Source organism: Dreissena polymorpha, chromosome 2 (assembly GCF_020536995.1).
Source record: "Dreissena polymorpha isolate Duluth1 chromosome 2, UMN_Dpol_1.0, whole genome shotgun sequence".
Classification (NCBI taxonomy): domain Eukaryota; kingdom Metazoa; phylum Mollusca; class Bivalvia; order Myida; family Dreissenidae; genus Dreissena; species Dreissena polymorpha.
Genome location: NC_068356.1, coordinates 115,754,827 through 115,774,599, shown reverse-complemented (window position 1 = coordinate 115,774,599; position 19,773 = coordinate 115,754,827). Strand labels below are relative to the sequence as shown.

General features: G+C 38.6%; 1 protein-coding gene across 1 annotated transcript in view; it reads right to left on the bottom strand.

Moving 5' to 3' along the window:
• Positions 1–19,773, bottom strand: part of LOC127868620 (mismatch repair endonuclease PMS2-like) — a 52,210-nt gene that overhangs the window by 12,645 nt on the left and 19,792 nt on the right. Inside the window, exons 11-17 of the mRNA XM_052410520.1 lie at positions 17,334–17,413; positions 14,892–15,001; positions 14,564–14,591; positions 12,492–12,609; positions 11,364–12,259; positions 10,741–10,822; positions 8,038–8,143 (exon numbers count right to left, since the gene is read on the bottom strand). Coding sequence (XP_052266480.1) covers positions 8,038–8,143; positions 10,741–10,822; positions 11,364–12,259; positions 12,492–12,609; positions 14,564–14,591; positions 14,892–15,001; positions 17,334–17,413 — 1,420 coding nt within the window. The remainder of the gene's footprint in view (positions 1–8,037; positions 8,144–10,740; positions 10,823–11,363; positions 12,260–12,491; positions 12,610–14,563; positions 14,592–14,891; positions 15,002–17,333; positions 17,414–19,773) is intronic.

Genomic DNA, 19,773 nt, shown 5'->3' with positions numbered 1-19,773 from the left:
AATAGGGGTCATCTGCGAGTCCTGATCAATCTACCTATTAAGTTTCATTATCCTAGGCATAAACGTTCTTCAGTTATCATCCGGAAACCATGTTACTATTTCGGGTCATCGTGACCTTGACCTTTGACCTAGTGACCTGAAAATCAATAGGGGTCATTTGCGAGACATGATCAATGTACCTATGAAGTTTCATGATCCTAGGCATAAGCGTTCTTGAGTTATCATCCGGAAACCATTTTACTATTTCGGGTCACTGTGACCTTGACCTTTGATATAGTGACCTGAAAATCAAAAAAGGGTCAACTGCGAGTCATGATCAATCTACCTATCAAGTTTCATGATCCTAGGCATAACCGTTATTGAGTCATCCTCCGGAAACCATTTTACTATTTCGGGTCACCGTGACCTTGACCTTTGACCTTGTGACCTGAAAATCAAAAGAGGTCATCTGCGAGTTATCAATCTACCTATCAAGTTTCATGATCCTAGGCATAAGCGTTCTTGAGCTATCATCTGGAAACCATTTTACTATTTCGGGTCAGCGTGACCTTGACCTTTGACCTAGTTACCTGAAAATCAATAGGGGTCATCTGCCAGTCATTATCAATCCACCTATGAAGTTTCATGATTCTAGGCATAAGCGTTCTTGAGTTATCATCCGGAAACCATTTTACCATTTCGGGTCGCTGTGACCTTGACATTTGACCTAGTGACCTGAAAATCAATAGGGGTCATCTGCCAGTCATTATCAATCTACCTATGAAGTTTCATAATTCTAAGCATAAGCGTTCTTGAGTTATCATCCAGAAACCATTTAACTATTTTGGGTCACAGTGACCTTGACCTTTGACCTCGTTACCTGAAAATCAATAGGGGTCATCTGCGATTCCTGATCAATCTACCTTTCAAGTTTCATGATCCTAGGCATAAGCGTTCTTAAGTTATCATCCGGAAACCATTTTACTATTTCGGGTCACCGTGACCTTGACCTTTGACCTAGTGACCTCAAAATCAATAGGGGTCATCTGCGAGTCATGATCAATGTTCCTATGAAGTTTCATGATCCTAGGCCCAAGCGTTCTTGAGTTATCATCCGGAAACCACCTGGTGGACCGACCGACCGACATGAGCAAAGCAATATACCCCCTCTTCTTCGAAGGGGGGCATAATAAACATTAATAGAGCACAGTTGTTTACTTTGTTGATAATAAATTGTAATGCATGTATGATAAAAAAAACAAGAGATGTGTTTGTCAGAAACACAATGCCCCCTAATGCACCGCTTTTTTTTGGGTGATCTTTGACCTTGAAGGATGACCTTGACCTTTCACCACTCAAAATGTGCAGCTCCATGAGATACACATGCATGCCAAATATCAAGTTGCTATGTTCAATATTTCAAGTTATTGCAAAACTTTACTGTAAGGTTAAAGATTTGGGACAGAATGACAGACAGAAAGAAAGACAGACAGGCCAATATACCCCCGATCATTCAATCCAGGGGCATAAAAAAAACTCGTAAGAGGGTTTATCACTGTCTCACTTTCTTTTTGTTTATAAACTTTCACCACTAGTTTACATATAAGAAATGAATATGTTCATGGTGATCATATATTAATTTAGGCAGGGAGATTAAATAATAAATATTTCCCTACAAATCAGAGAGCAGGATTAAAGAGAAAGGAAATGTAATGAAGACCATCAAAGATTGGATGAAAACTGTGACCTCCCCCTAATGGGGTTGTTTACCCTCGGGACTTCGGTTAAAAACCATTGCTCTAGCACACTGCTTAACATTAAAACTCTGCATTTAAAAGGTCGAAAACGGCCATAAAATGGACAGCCCAATTTTACTGGGCTGTACCATTGATACAAACATAAAACTTTGCAGTGTTGGTGCGGTGTTTTAATAAAAATCTAATAGTTTAAAAAATAGCTTTACACTGGCTGAGCCTAACGCTGTTAAAAAGCTGCGTTTTCATTCGTTGATAGACTTTTAAAACGATGGCGCTGATTGGCCGAAATTTCTTATTAAGAATTACAAGTAGTTCAATCCGTTTAAAAATAGAATTTTCCCACGGCGGACGACCTTAGCGTTGCACTTTTACAAAAAGTAAACAATAATAGTTTCTATGCAGAAAATATAAATGAAAGAAAAGGATGAATAAATCCAAAAGAACTTGGACTTGTTTTATAGTTATAAATTACTATGTTTATGTTATGTTACTGTACTTATTAATTATTATTATTAATATGATGTTGTTATTGTATGTTATTGTTTGTTTTGTTTTTTAAGGAGGAGAGAGAGAGAAAGAATAGCCCAATTTTTATAAGTAAAGATGGTGAAAACACACATACTGTTGTATGTGGCATCATCATTACTAGACCCACTGTTCAGTATATACTGCAATGGGTTTGTTGGAGTCTTTAGACTTTGAGATCTGTGTTTAAATGTTACAATCCAAATAGGATTATTTTAATATAATGCCTATAGAAAAAGGAATACACAGATGTGTAATATGTTTGAAAAACAAACACAAAATAATAATACTTGAGGGTTTTCCAGATCACAAAGTGGTTTAACATTGCCACTATCAACTGTGACCTCTATTGTCTACACAAGGTTTTTCTAATATTTGACCTATTGACCTAGTTTTTGACCCCAGGTGACCCAAAAACAATCCCAACCCAGATTTCATCAAGACAAACATTCTGACCAAATTTCATGAAGATTGGATGAAAACTGTGACCTCTATTGTCTACACAAGGTTTTTCTATTATTTGACCTAGTGACCTAGTTTTGACCCAAGATGACCCAAATACAATCCCAACCCAGATTTCATTAAGATAAACATTCTGACCAAATTTCATAAAGATTGGATTAAAACTGCGACCTCTACTGTCTTTAAAAGGTTTTTCTATTAATTCACCTAGTGACCTAGTTTTTGACATAGTGACCTAGTTTTTGACCCAATATGACCCAAATACAATCCCAACCCAGATTTCATCAAGATAAACATTCTGACCAAATTTCATAGAGATTGGATGAAAACTGTGACCTCTTCTGTCTACACAAACAAATTGTTGACGGTTTTTTTATTATTTGACCTAGTGACCTAGATTTTTATCTCAGATGACCCAAATACAATCCCAACCAAGATTTCATCAAGATAAACATTGTGACCAAATTTCATAAAGATTCGATGATAACTGAAACCTCTATTGTCTACACAAGGTTTTTCTATTATTTGACCTAGTTTTGGACCTTATGACCTAGTTTTTGACCCCAGATGACCCAAATACATTCTCAAGCCAGATTTCATCAAGATAAACATTCTGACCAAATTTCATAAAGATTGGATGAAAACTGCGACCCTAATGTATACACAAGGTTTTTCTATTATTTGACCTAGTTTTTGACCTAGTGACCTATTTTGACCCCAGATGACCCAAATACAATCCCAACCCAGATTTCATCAAGATAAACATTCTGACCAAATTTCATTAACAATTGGATGAAAACTGTGACCTCTACTGTCTACACAAACAAATTGTTGATGATTTTTCAATTATTTGACCTAGTGACCTAGTTTTTGACCCCAGATGACCCAAATACAATTCCAACCCAGATTTCATCAAGACAAACATTCTGACCAAATTTCATGAAGATTGGATGAAAACTGTGACCTCTATTGTCTACACAAGGTTTTTCTATTATTTGACATAGTGACCTAGTTTTGACCCCAGATGACCCAAAAACAATCACAACCCAGATTTCATCAAGATAAACATTCTGACCAAATTTCATAAAGATTGGATGAAAACTGTGACCTCTACTGTCTACACAAACAAATTGTTGATGGTTTTTCTATTATTTGACCTAGTGACCTAGTATTTGACCTCAGATGACCCAAATACAATCCCAACACAGATTTCATCAAGATAAACATTCTGACCAAATTTCATAAAGATTGGATGAAAACTGCGACTTCTATTGTCTACACAAGGTTTTTCTATTATTTAAACTAGTTTTTGACCTAGTGACCTAGTTTTTGACCCCAGATGACCCAAATACATTCCCAAGCCAGATTTCATCAAGATAAACATTCTGACCAAATTTCATAAAAATTGGATGACAACTGCGACCTCCATTGTCTACACAAGGTTTTATATTATTTGACCTAGTTTTTGACCTAGTGACCTAGATTTTTACCCCAGATGACCCAAATACAATCCCAACCCAGATATTATCAAGATAAATATTCTGACGAAATTTCATAAACATTGGATGAAAACTGTGACCTCTACTGTCGACACAAACAAATTGTTGATGATTTTTCAATTATTTGACCTAGTGACCTAGCTTTTGACCTCAGATGACCCAAATACAATCCCAACCCAGATTTCATCAAAATTAACATTCTGACCAAATTTCATTAAGATTGGATCGAAACTGCGACCTCTATTGTCTACACAAGGTTTTTCTATTATTTGACCTATTATGTGATCTAGTTTTTGACCTAGTGACCTAGTTTTTGACCCCAGATAACCCAAATACAATCCCAAAGATTTTATCAAGATAAACATTCTGTTCAAATTTCATAAAGATTGGATGAAAACTGTGACCTCTACTGTCTACACAAACAAATTGTTGACGGACAGACGCACGCATACACGCACGCACACAAAACGGACGCAGGACATCACACGGTCACATAAGCTAACCATGTCACTTCGTGACAGGTGAGCTAACAAGGGCTGTTTGTAAAACATGCATACCCCCCATATGGGCTGTCAGTTGTAATGGCAGCCATTGTGTGAACATGTTTTTTGTTTCTGTGACCTTGACCTTTGACCTAGTGACCTGAAAATCAATAGGGGTCATCTGCCAGTCATGATCAATGTACCTATGAAGTTTCATGAATCTAGGTGTTAGCATTGTTGAGTTATCATCTGGAAACCATTTTACTTTTTCGAGTCACTGTGACCTTGACCTTTTACCTAGTGACCTGAAAATCTCTAGGGGTCATCTGCCAGTCATGATCAATGTTCCTATGAAGTTTCATGATCCTAGGCATAAGCATTCTTGAGCTATCATACGGAAACCATTTTACTGTTTCGAGTCACTGTGACCTTGACCTTTGACCTAGTGACCTGAAAATCAATAGGGGTCATCTGCCAGTCATGATTAATGTTCCTATGAAGTTTCATGATCCTAGGCGTAAGCATTATTGAGTTATCATCCAGAAACCATTTTATATCACTGTGACCTTGACCTTTGACCTAGTGACCTGAAAATCAATAGGGGTCATCTGCCGGTCATGATCAATGTACCTATGAAGTTTCATGATCCTAGGCGTAAGCATTCTTGAGTTATCATCTGGAAAGCATTTTACTGTTTCGAGTCACTGTGACCTTGACCATGACCTAGTGACCTGAAAATCAATAGGGGTCATCTGCCAGTCATGATCAATGTACCTATGAAGTTTCATGATCCTAGGCCTAAGCATTTTTGAGTTATCATCCCGAAACCATTTTACTATTTCTAGTCACTGTGACCTTGAACTTTGACCTAGTGACCTGAAAATCAATAGGGGTCATCTGCCAGTCATGATCAATGTACCTATGAAGTTTCATGATCCTAGGCCTAAGCATTCTTGAGTTGTTTCAAAATCAATCTGTTTTTCGACCCCTCGACCTAGTTTCTGACCCGGCATGACCCATATTCTAACTTGACCTAGATATTGTCTAGATACAACTTCTGACCAAGTTTCGTAAAGATCGGATGAAAACTATTTGAATTAGAGAGCGGCCAACATGCTCAATGTTTAAAACGCACTAAGTGACCCCACGACCTAGTTTTTAACCCGCCATGACCCATATTCGAACTTGACTTAGACATTGTCTAGATACAACTTCTGACCAAGTTTCGTAAAGATCGGATAAAAACTATTTGAATTAGAGAGCAGACAACATGCTAATGTTTAAAATGCACTAAGTGACCCCGTGACCTAGTTTTTAACCAAGCATGACCCATATTTGTACTTGACCTAGATATTGTCTAGATACAACTTCTGACCAAGTTTCGTAAAGATCGGATGAAAACTATTTGAATCAGAAAGCGGACAGCAATGAGGGCTGAAAATAAGGGCAAACATCTCTGCACATGAACCAGCACTGAGGGCTGAAAATAAGGTCAAACCTCTCTGTTCATGAACCAACACTGAGGGCTGAAAATAAGGGCAAACCTCTCTGTACATGAACCAACACTGAGGGCTGAAAATAAGGGCACACCTCTCTGTACATGAACCAGAACTGAGGGCTAAAAATAAGGGCAAACCTCTCAGTACATGAACCAGCACTGAGGGCGGAAAACAAGGGCAAACCTCTCTGTATCTGAACCAGCAATTAGGGCTGAAAATAATGGCAAACATCTCTGTACCTGAACCAGCACTGAGGACTGAAAATAAGGAGAACCTATCTGTACATGAACTAGCACTGAAGACTGAAAATAAGGGCAAACCTCTCTGTAACTGAACGAGCACTGAGGGCTGAAAATAAGGGCAAACCTCTCTGTACATGAACTAGCACTGAGGGCTTCAAATAAGGGCAAACCTCTCTGTATCTATATCAGCACTGAGGGCTGACAATAAGGGCCAACCTCTCTGTACATGAACTAGCACTGAGGGCTGAAAATAAGGGCAAACCTATCTGTACATGAACCAGCACTGAGGGCTGAAAATAAGGGCAAACCTATCTGTACATGAACTAGCACTGAGGGCTGAAAATAAGGGCAAACTTCTCTGTACATGAACCAGCACTGAGGGCTGCAAGTAAGGGCAAACCTCTCTGTACATGAACTAGCACTGAGGGCTGAAAATAAGGGCAACCCACTCTGTACCTGAACTAGCACTGAGGGCTAAAAATAAGGGCAAACCTCTCTGTACATGAACCAGCACTGAGGGCTGCAAATAATGGCAAACCTCTCTGTACATGAACCAGCACTGAGGGCTGAAAATAAGGGCAAACCTCTCTGTACATGAACCAGCACTGAGGGCTGAAAATAAGGGCAAACCTCTCTGTACATGAACCAGCACTGAGGGCTAAAAATAAGGGCAATCCTCTCTGTACCTGAACCAGCACTGAGGGCTGAAAATAAGGACAAACCTCTCTGTACATGAACCAGCACTGAGGGCTGAAAATAAGGGCAAACCTCTATGTACATGAACCAGCACTGAGTGCTGAAACTAAGTAATCGTCCCGTGTGCAGTCGACATAATATTCAATGGTTAATACCATTTTATTTGACAAAGGTCACCATTTGCCCGAGTTTGCTCATCTGTCTTACATAATAAACACCATGATTTAATTGAATAACAGCAATATTTCATCGTTAATTCTCTCCCACTGAAGTAAATCATCAACGTTCGCCATTGAAAATTGAAACATACAGTTGGTGATAACAATCAAACTTGACCTAGATATTGTCTAGATACAACTTCTGACCAAGTTCCGTAAAGATCGGATGAAAACTATTTGAATCAGAGAGCGGACAAGCTTGTTCTGCCCGCCCGCCAGCCAGCACACCCACATTCGCCAATCTAATAACCAGTTTTTTCCTTCGGAAAACCTGGTTAAAAAAATAAATATTCTCATTGCTCAATAATTGGAGACAAGATCAAGACTAAGGAGCATTTATAGTCACTGGAAGCTTTCCATGTCATCACTACTAACTTTCTGTTATGAATTAGCCTGTATTGGTTTAACTCAAGTGATTAAATTAAAACAAACAGAAATACTTATAAAAAAACACATTTACAGACAAATCCTCTTTCATTACCAACAATTACCAGCCTTTTTATTGTTCAATGGGCCTTGTCATGTCAAAATGAGTCTTCAGATCTACCATGTCGTGCAAGGTTTGTTTGTCTCATATAAGCAGACTGGTCATGGCCATATATGCCATAAGACCCATTTTCGCATGACACAGCTCATATGTCAAACTAATGGACCACAGCGTCTCGTGTATTTCCTTACTGTATTTCTCTCTGCAGCTCCTGCTCAGCAGCCTGGTTTTCTGTGGGACTGATGGTGGCACGGAACGCACGGGCAAACCTCTCTGTACCTGAACTAGCACTGAGGGCTGAAAATAAGGGCAAACCTCTCTGTACCTGAACCAGCACTGAGGGCTAAAAATAAGGGCAAACCTCTCTGTACTTGAACCAGCACTGAGGGCTGAAAATAAGGACAACTTCTCTGTACCTGAACCAGCACTGAGGGCTGAAAATAAGGGCAAACCTCTCTGTACATGAACCAGCACTGAGGGCTGAAAATAAGGGAAAACCTCTCTGTACCTGAACCAGCACTGAGGGCTGAAAATAAGGGCAAACCCCTCTGTAGCTGAACTAGCACTGAGGGCTGAAAATAAGGGCAACCCGCTCTGTACCTGAACAAGCACTGAGGGCTGAAAATAAGGGCAACCTGCTCTGTACCTGAACCAGCACTGAGGGCTGAAAATAAGGGCAACCTGCTCTGTACCTGAACTAGCACTGAGGGCTGAAAATAAGGGCAACCCGCTCTGTACCTGAACTAGCACTGAGGGCTGAATATAAGGGCAACCCGCTCTGTACATGAACCAGCACTGAGGGCTGAAAATAAGGGCAACCTACTCTGTACCTGAACTAGCACTGAGGGCTGAAAATAAGGGCAAACCTCTCTGTACATGAACTAGCACTGAGGGCTGAAAATAAGGGCAACCCGCTCTGTACCTGAACCAGCACTGAGGGCTGAAAATAAGCCCAAACCTTGCTGTACATTTACCAGCACTGAGGGCTGAAAATAAGGACAACCTCTCTGTACCTGAATCAGCAATGAGGGCTGAAAATAAGGGCAAACATCTCTGCACATGAACCAGCACTGAGGGCTGAAAATAAGGTCAAACCTCTCTGTACATGAACCAACACTGAGGGCAGAAAATAAGGGCAAACCTCTCTGTACATGAACCAACACTGAGGGCTGAAAATAAGGGCCCACCTCTCTGTACATGAACCAGAACTGAGGGCTAAAAATAAGGGCAAACCTCTCAGTACATGAACCAGCACTGAGGGCGGCAAACAAGGGCAAACCTCTCTGTATCTGAACCAGCAATAAGGGCTGAAAATAATGGCAAACATCTCTGAACCTGAACCAGCACTGAGGACTGAAAATAAGGAGAACCTATCTGTACATGAACTAGCACTGAAGACTGAAAATAAGGGCAAACCTCTCTGTAACTGAACGAGCACTGAGGGCTGAAAATAAGGGCAAACCTCTCTGTACATGAACTAGCACTGAGGGCTTCAAATAAGGGCAAACCTCTCTGTATCTATATCAGCACTGAGGGCTGAAAATAAGGGCCAACCTCTCTGTACATGAACTAGCACTGAGGTCTGAAAATAAGGGCAAACCTATCTGTACATGAACCAGCACTGAGGGCTGAAAATAAGGGCAAACCTATCTGTACATGAACTAGCACTGAGGGCTGAAAATAAGGGCAAACTTCTCTGTACATGAACTAGCACTGAGGGCTGCAAGTAAGGGCAAACCTCTCTGTACGTGAACTAGCACTGAGGGCTGAAAATAAGGGCAACCCACTCTGTACCTGAACTAGCACTGAGGGCTAAAAATAAGGGCAAACCTCTCTGTACATGAACCAGCACTGAGGGCTGCAAATAATGGCAAACCTCTCTGTACCTGAACCAGCACTGAGGGCTGAAAATAAGGGCAAACCTCTCTGTACATGAACCAGCACTGAGGGCTGAAAATAAGGGCAAACCTCTCTGTACATGAACCAGCACTGAGGGCTGAAAATAAGGGCAAACCTCTCTGTACATGAACCAGCACTGAGGGCTGAAAATAAGGACAAACCTCTCTGTACATGAACCAGCACTGAGGGCTGAAAATAAGGGCAAACCTCTATGTACATGAACCAGCACTGAGGGCTGAAACTAAGTAATCGTCCCGTGTGCAGTCGACATAATATTCAATGGTAAATACCATTTTATTTGACAAAGGTCACCATTTGCCCGAGTTTGCTCATCTGTCTTACATAATAAACACCATGATTTAATTGAATAACAGCAATATTTCATCGTTAATTCTCTCCCACTGAAGTAAATCATCAACGTTCGCCATTGAAAATTGAAACATACAGTTGGTGATAACAATCAAACTTTTATAAGAATCTGGCAATTACCAAAATAATGATTGTCGCGACAAATGTAACACTGTTTTTCCTGTTTAAACAAGCCATTGGTAATGTATATATATGACAAGCACTGAACATAATAGCCATAATCAACATAGGAGTAATAGATTATTTACTGCAAGGAGTAGACATAGACAGGACGCGCAAGCAGAATTTTGCTTGACAAAATTTACATTACAAGTTTTCATTGCATAAATTTGCAAAATTGATGCATTATTTTACAATAATGCACTTCATGATTGTATACAAAAGTAAAGATATCAATCTTCTATGCCCTACAAAGTGTGCCATAGTTTATCTTGAATACTCCACAAAAATGGACGAGCATAATTATGTTTTGGGTTATGTCAAAATTGTTTCTTGTCCAGCCATATTTTCACACTGAATCACTATTTCAATCAAACACCGATACCTTGGACATTTTAATTTTGAGCAAACGCCTCTGAAACTTCAAATCTACAGAACTAAAATGCGATAGAAGACTTTCAGCATACCTCTGTGTTTCCATCTTCCTCTCAGGGCCTCCATTGAAAAACTGATCAGCTTCTCCTTCTTGTTCACCTCTTCCTGTGCGTCCTAGAAGATATATAGTCAACATTTAACTGCTGGCAAAAACATAATGTTAATCATGCTAACCGACCATATTCTTTGCCGTAGCTAACACAGCCTTTCTCATGGCTAAGTTCAAGGGCACATAACTCAGAGATATGTGGATCAGTGCACATGAAAATTGTATCATGCACATGTCCTCTTCTTAGCATTGTATAAGACAGCCATGTCTAAAGCTGATTCCATTGGGATAAAATGGACAACTGCATTAAACATTGTATCTTGCACATTAATATATTATATATATAATTCAAGTTTCAAATCAATCATTTGAGAAATGTGGAAGAGGCTTAGCGCATTTTTATAGACAGACTGACAGACAAACCAATCAAACCTAAAGAAGGACTCTATGGGGTGGTTATTATTTAGTCTTTTTTTATTTGTTATGTACATGAAAATGGCCTCCACATAATTACATGTTATATACACTAGACAAAAATCGCAAACTAGTTCCCATTCTACATGAAACACAAGCCAGTGAATGCTCAACACACCAAAATATACTTACAATGTCATTAGTATCAATAACATGCTTCAGTGTTACAGCATCCTTGTTTGTGTCCTCATCATCTGTTGACACACCATTACTGTCCATACTTGTAGACATCCTAAAGGTTCTCACAACACTGGTCTGTCTGTGAACATCCTGTTCAAGTGAACACTGTGAAAGAGAAGTCTCATCCAAGCTTTCATTTGTATCACACACACTGTGCACTCTCGTACTAGCATTTGAAGTCTCGATAGGAGGTTTATTTCCACCATTTTGGTCTTTATTGGTGCATATTGAATGTGAATTGAAATGACCCAACTTTTCAGTGCTGGACACATCATTTCCACAGTAGATTTCTTCACTCTTTTCCCTCCTGCACTCCACGGAAAGCAAGGGTACATCACTCTCCTTGCAACCAAAATATGTTAACTCTTCAGTTCTTTTATCTTGAAATATGCCATCTCCAAATGGTCCTATTTTAACACAACTTTCAGGCTGAATATTCACACTCAAATGCTGAGAGATTTTAAAAGATTGGGATAAATGAGATTTGTTCATCACCTCAGAGTCATGATCAAAGTTGGTTTGGGTTCTATTATCAGTGGAACAAGAATGGAAATCTATTAACATTTTTGGTTTGTTGGCATCTTTAACATGTATTTTAGAACCATTCTGAGACCCAGTTAGTCCTTCATTCTCTTCAATAGATGTGTGCATATCTGTCTGACAAGTATCCTCAATGTTATCTTCAAGTCCTGAAGTATCTATGATCTCAGTTCTATTTGTTTCGTCCATCACTGTCCCATAATGGTTCTGATCAAATGTCAGGTTTACAGTCTCATGGTCACCAGTGTCAAGGTCATCGGTAGACTGTGACCCATTATTAACAGAAATGAAACCATCTAGTCTTCTTTCTGAAAACAGCAGAAATACTAGATCATATACGTTTTCAGTTCATTAAAAAATTATGCTTCATTCAATAACATTAGAAATGTAGAGTGAAAGAAACTAAACTTGTGTTGTATATGTGAGTTGATAAAGCAGACTTTTTAACCTATGATGTGACTTTTTTGTGTCTTTTAGGTAGGTCAAAAAACCTGCTTGATTTTTACATGTGATAATGCATCTTTTGCCATACTGACGTACGTTTCAAGGCTGTCCGATCATTACCCAGTGTTGATTGATCAGCCCCAGAGTCTCTGGCAAACGCACTGCTGAAAGATCGCTTCAATTTCAACAGGGAACTGAGGCTGGAGGACGGGGTCTGCAAACACATTACACACAATTTCAAGATCACACTCCTTCTGCATAATTATAGTATGTGTTTATTAAATTACTGATAGTTCCAAACTTTCCAAACGGCTTATGTACATGTAATACAAGAGGGCCTGAAAGGCCCAAAGTTGCTCACCTGAGATAACAAGATATTATTGGGACTAATCTTCTGCCCAAGTTTCTCGAAGATCGGAAAATAAATGTGGCCTCTAGAGTGTTAACAAGGTTTTACTATAGACATGTAAGGAAAAATGCCCCGCCCCCTGGAAGCCATGTTTTTCCACCAACCGACATTATTTTTGAACTCATCCAAGATATTATCGGGATGAATCATCAGACCAAGTTTCATGAAGATCAGAAGTAAATGTGGCCTCTAGAGTGTTAACAAGATTTTACTATAGCCATATAAGGAAAAATGCCCCGCCCCTTGGAAGCCATTTTTTTCAAGCAAACATTATTATTTTCAAACTCATCCAAGATATTATTGAGACCAATCTTCTGACCAAATTTCATCAAGATTGGAAATAAATGTGGCCTCTAGAGTGTTAACAAGGTTTTACTATAGCCATATAAGGAAAAATGCCCCGCCCCTGGTGTTCATGTTTTTAAAGCAACCAAAACCATTTTCAAACTCATCCAAGATATCATTTGGACAAATCTTCAGACCAAGTTTCATGATGATCGGAAAATAAATGTGACCTCTAAATTGTTAACAAGGTTTTACTATAGCCATATAAGGAAATTAGCCCCCCCCCCTGTGGTGGCCATGTTTTTCAACCAACCGGCATCATTTTTGAACTCGTCCAAGATATTATAGGGAAGAATCTTCTGACCAAGTTTCATGAAGATCGGACTATAAATGTTGCCTCTAGAGTGTTAACAAGATTTTACTATAGCCTTATATAGCCATATAAGGAAAAATGCCCCGCCCCTTGGCGGCCATGTTATTCAAGCAAACATAACCATTTTCGAACTCATCCAAGATATCATTAAGACAAATCTTCTGACCAAATTTAATCAAGATTGGACAATAAATGTGGCCTCTAGAGTGTTCACAAGGTTTTACTATAGCCATATAACGAAAAATGCCCTGCCCCCTGGCGGCCATGTTTTTCAACCAACCGGCATCATTTTCGAACTCGTCCAAGATATTATTGGGATGAATCGTCTGACCAAGTTTCATTGAGATTGAACAATAAATGTGGCCTCTAGAGTGTTAACAAGATTTTACTATTGCCATATAAGGAAAAATGCCACGCCCCTTGGCAGCCATGTTTTTCAAGCAAAGGTTACCATTTTTGAACTCATCAAAGATATCAGTGGGACAAATCTTCTGAGCAAGTTTAATGAAGATCGGAAAATAAATGTGGCCTCTAGAGTGTTAACAAGGTTTTACTATAGCCATATTAGGAAAAATGCCCCGCCCCCTGGCGGCCATGTTTTTCATCCAACCGGCATCATTTTCGAACTAGTTCAAGATATTATTGGGATGAATCTTCTGACCAAGTTTCATGAAGATCAGACAATAAATGTGGCCTCTAGAGTGTTAACAAGATTTTACTATAGCCATATATAGCCATATAAGGAAAAATGCCCCGCCCCTTGGCAGCCATGTTTTTCAAGCAAACGTAACCATTTTCGAACTCATCCAAGATATCATTGAAACCAATCTTCTGACCAAATTTCATGAAGATTGGAAATAAATGTGGCCTCTAGAGAGTGTACAAGGCAAATGTTGACGTCGCACAATGGACGACAGACAACGGACAAAAGACGATCACAAAAGCTCACCATGAGCACATTGTGCTCAGGTGAGCTAATAAATAGCAAAAATTGAACCAAAGACACAGATATCTATCTTTCTAGAAAACAAATAAGAAGTTGATGAAAAAGTCAAGATAATCATATGCTTTTTAGGGAAAAACAATTTGTAATGTTCGTACCTTCTCCAAACTTGAATGACGTGTCAATCTGAAATACACAAACCTTCCTACTATAAACATAAATATCAACTGTATGGACACATTATATTCTAGTTTCAATTTTTTTCTTCAAAATGTTTTTAATTGGAGGAAGTGTATCATACACAGATAGATCTGATTTCTGAAAATAATTATAAAATGTGTACTAATAATGTAAGTACATAATCCCAACAGATTCTCTAGGCCTCTGCACACTTTCTTAATTAAAGAGGCTACAATATTCAGACTTCCTTATAAAATGTCTGAACACCGTAAAGCTCCTCCACAACTATGAGGAGGGCAAACTTACCCGAGATCTCTCTGCGACGCCTCTGTATCTCGTAGGGCATTGAGAGGCTTGAATGGCTGCTGCAGAAGCAACATGGAAGTGGTCGGCTCATACAGGGCCACCAGGGATGCCTGCAGACAGAAGTGCACCAGTACTTAAAATCAAATCTGGTCATGTAAACCATAGAAATAGCGCTTCGTCACAAAAGTGACTTATGCTTCCACACCACTTTGACAGCTATGTTCAAGGAAAAATAAATACGGAATGTGTGGACGATTGGACATTAAAAGTGTCTTGCACATCTTCACTTCAATGTGACAACATATTTGAAGTTTCAATGTAATCCCTTGAGCAATGTGGGAGAAGTTAATCCTCAAACTTAAAACATTTTATTACAACTGCCCAACAGACCAGCCCACAGCTGACTCCAATATACCCTCTCTCAAATTTCATTATAGATGGTAAAATAGTTTATAAGTTAACATTATCATTATACACTTAATGCTTTTATGGGTTCAGATATCAGAAACAATAAAATACAAGACTAGTATTAAGTCACAAATCTTGTTGCAGATAACATACAAATATATGAAGTTAACATTTGTGTTGGTAAACATATTGGACACAGGGGGTAATCACGTGATATTCAAGATGGCCATGTCCTTACCGAGACAGTTATTTTTCACCGTTTTATACCCTTTAATACTTCTGTTTATTTTTTAAATGAAGCTCACTTTGCAGCCATATCCGTAAAAAGGTGATTAGCGTTTATTTTGTATTTAAATTCGCTTTATATCTCGACTTTACTCCCCGCATATTTCCTTAGTGGAGCCCTAATTAGGTCATCCCGCTAAGAAATTTTGCACTGAGTAAAGTCGAGATATAAAGCAAATATTACTATGAAATAAAAGCCAGTAACTTTCTTCTTAATATGGCTGGAAAGTGAGCGGAATAAAAAATAATAATACAAGTAATAAAGGGTATAAAACGACGAAAAATACCTGCCTCGGCATGGACGACGCCATCTTGTCTGTCACGTGATTACCCGCTCTGTTGGATACTAATTGCAACAAGAGATTGCCAAGCAATATGGTCCCCTACCGGTGAAACTATACCATTGTCAGTATTTTTTAAAATATTTGTTGCCATAGCAACCATAATTCTTGACGTAGGAACTAAATGAAATGACGTGCATTATCTCCCTATTGCCATCTATCCATGTTTCATAAAAAAATATGAAGAACTTTTAAAGTTATTGCAAGATCCAGAAAGTGTGACAGACAGACTGACTGACAGACCGCAAACCACAAGTCCCCTCCGGTTTCACCGGTAGGGGACAACTAGTGGATAATTGTGTTATTTACCTGCTAACTAATGCCAATCTCAAATGAGGAGAATGCATCAAAATCCAGTAGGCATGCCTTTTAAAATATTTAATTTTAACTTAGTTTGCAAAAAAGTTCATACCCATCTCTGTCACCTGCAATCCTTAACCAAGTGCTGTTTGTAAAATATGCATGCCCCCCATATGTGCTGTCAGTTGTAGTGGGAGCCATTGTGTGAATACGTTTTTTGTCACTGTGACCTTGACATTTGACCTAGTGACCTGAAAATCGATAGGGGTTATCTGCCAGTCATGATCAATGTACCTATGAAGTTTCATGATCCTAGGCCTAATTATTCTTGAGTTATCATCAGGAAACCATTTTACTGTTTCAAGTCACTGTGACCTTGACCTTTGACCTAGTGACCTGAAAATCAATAGGGGTCATCTACCAGACATGATCAATGTACCTATGAAGTTTAATGATCCTAGGCGTAAGCATTCTTGAGTTATCATCCAGAAACAATTTTACTATTTCGAGTCACTGTGACCTTGACCTTTGACCTAGTGACCTTAAAATCAATAGGGGTCATCTACCAGTCATGATCAATGTACCTATGAAGTTTCATGATCCTAGGCCAAAGCATTCTTGAGTTATCATCCGGAAACCATTTTACTATTTCGAGTCACTGTGACCTTGACCTTTTACCTAGTGACCTGAAAATCTATAGGGGTCATCTGCCAGTCATGATCAATATACCTATGAAGTTTCATGATCCTAGGCCAAAGCGTTCTGGAGTTATCATCCGGAAACCAACTGGTGGACGGACTGACCGACCGACTGACCGACAGACAGACTGACTGACGACCGACCGACATGTGCAACACAATATAGCCCCTCTTCTTCGAAGGGGGGCATAAATATTATAGTTGGTGCAGTACAAATGAAAACTTTTGAAGAATGGAAACGACTATAAGACATTTTTTTATAAACCAAGAGATCCTTTTCCTGGTGACGTGTTGAGGAGTTTGCACACACCATTGTCAGTCATATGAAAGATGTTGGACCAGAAAAGAACATGGCCTACCATACTGACATTTAGAAACCCAATACAGTAAGGGATGGGAAAACCAAGTACCTTCACAGTAGCCAAGATTTGCTTCTCCCCTTCCATGAATACCTGTCTCTTGTCAGGTGTCACATTTACATCTACATTGTCTGGAAACACAGGAGAAATCATATCACTAAATAATTATGCATGTATTGTACATGAAATCACACTGAAAATCATTCACTATATAAACAAAAATGTACACACAAACATGACATTAAAGACATTGTATTTTATAACAAGAGCTGTGTTTGTGAAACACAATGCCCCATTCTGCGCCACTTTGAAGCCATATATTTGACTATTGACCTTGAAGGATGACCTTGACCTTTCACCACTCAAAATGTGCAGCTCCATGAGATACACATGCATGCCAAATATCAAGTTGCTGTCTTCAATATTGCAAAATTTATGACCAAGGTTCAAGTTTGTGACACATACAATGACAGACAGACAGACAGGCCAAAAACAATACACCCGCGATCATTCGATCGGGAGGCATAACAATTTGTGCAAGAGTTGTTGCAGGACAGTGGATAGGAAAATGCAAATATCCAAGTGTTGCAGTAAGTGCTGTAGGTGCTTAACAAGACATTACATGCAACAAGATATGTGTACGTCAGAAACACAATGCCCCCTACTGCGCTGCTTTAAAATAAAATTTCAATTTATCATTTGGCAGGTATAGAAATCATCTCCCTTTAAAGCTTATTACTTCCCTTGGATTTTGTCCAATCCAACTTGGGGGGGGGGGGTCTGTAGACAGTCAAAAATTACCACGTCAGACATTACTGACAACCAAGGCCTGTGGTTTATCAAAGAGATCATAGCCAGAGTTCATCATGTATATATGGACATAAGTCCACAGGTATGTAATGAACCCTACCATTCACAAATTAGTACAAAGAAATGATAATTATATCATTAAAAAACCTTTGACAAATCAATCATTTGAGTTATAAATAATCAAAGTAAAAAATCTGTACAGTAACTGTGAAAAAAACTTAAATTCTTGGTAAGGAAATATATGAGATTTATAATTATATAAATTACTTCCCTTGAAAATAATTGTCTATAACAAATGTCTATTTTTAGTAGCAAATAATTAAAAGCCACTATCTATTTTTAGTAGCAAATAATTAAAAGCCACTACCGTGACTGTTGATTCACCACTCAAAATGTGCAGCTCCATGAGATACACATGCATGCCAAATATCAAGTTGCTATGTTCAATATTGAATAATTATCTCCCTTTAAAGCTTATTACTTCCCTTGGATTTGTATTTTTGACCTTAGACCTTGAAGGATGACTTTGACCTTTTACCATGATGTGTTTGTCAGAAACACAATGCCACCTACTGCGCCGCTTTGATTTATTTAACAAGAATATATAATTTGGCAGGTCAGATAATTATGTCCATTTAAAGCTTATTACTTCCCTTTGATTTGTTTTTTCGACCCCGTGACCTAGTTTTTGACCCGGCATGACCCATATTCGAACTTGACCTAGATATTATCTAGATACAACTTCTGACCATGTTTGGTAAAGATCAGATGAAAACTATTTGAATTAGAGAGCGGACACGAAAAGTGTGACAGACAGACTGACAGACTTACAGACGGACAGTGTGAAAACTATATACCCCCTTTTCTTTGAAAGGGGGGCATAAAAATGCTTGGAAAAAAGGGCTTAGTATATGTGCGTACAGTATAGTCCCACATTAGACTGTGTAGTCCAAGCTTACCAGGGACAACACTTTGCATTCATGGGATTTCATTTACAGGAAGACTTCTTAACAAAATTCAGTAAAGGTGGGAAGTGCCATCTCTGATAAGCCCGTGCCAATTTTACAGGCTAATCTGGGACAATACTTTACACACATGCATTAAGCTAGGTTTTCCAGGAGCAAGGCTGCAAACTTTTTTGACGTGGCAATCATGATTCCTGCAGTATTTTAACATAACTACACATTTCTTTTGAAAGCTCAGGCAACTTTAGTGGCTTATCATCAAGTGCAAATACTCATGCCAGTAAATGACATCATCCCTATTTCAGGGTGGAGATGAATGCATGTAGAATTAATTTCATGATATAAAATCCCTACACACATTATGAGATCTGACTGGGCATTGAACTTACAGACCCCATATTGTCACTTAAACAAGTTAAGTTCATAAACTGTGTGGAAAATAAAATGCACAGATGTGTACCTACATGTAAGAAAATATTATGTAGATGTAAACAAGACAATATTATGTAAATGTAAACAAGAAAATAATATGTAGATGTAAACAAGAAAATAATATGTAGATGTAAAGAAGAAAATAATATGTAGATGTAAACAAGACAATAATATGTAGATGTAAACAAGACAATAATATGTAGATGTAAACAAGAAAATAATATGTAGATGTAAACAAGACAATAATATGTAATGTAAACAAGACAATAACATGTAGATGTTTT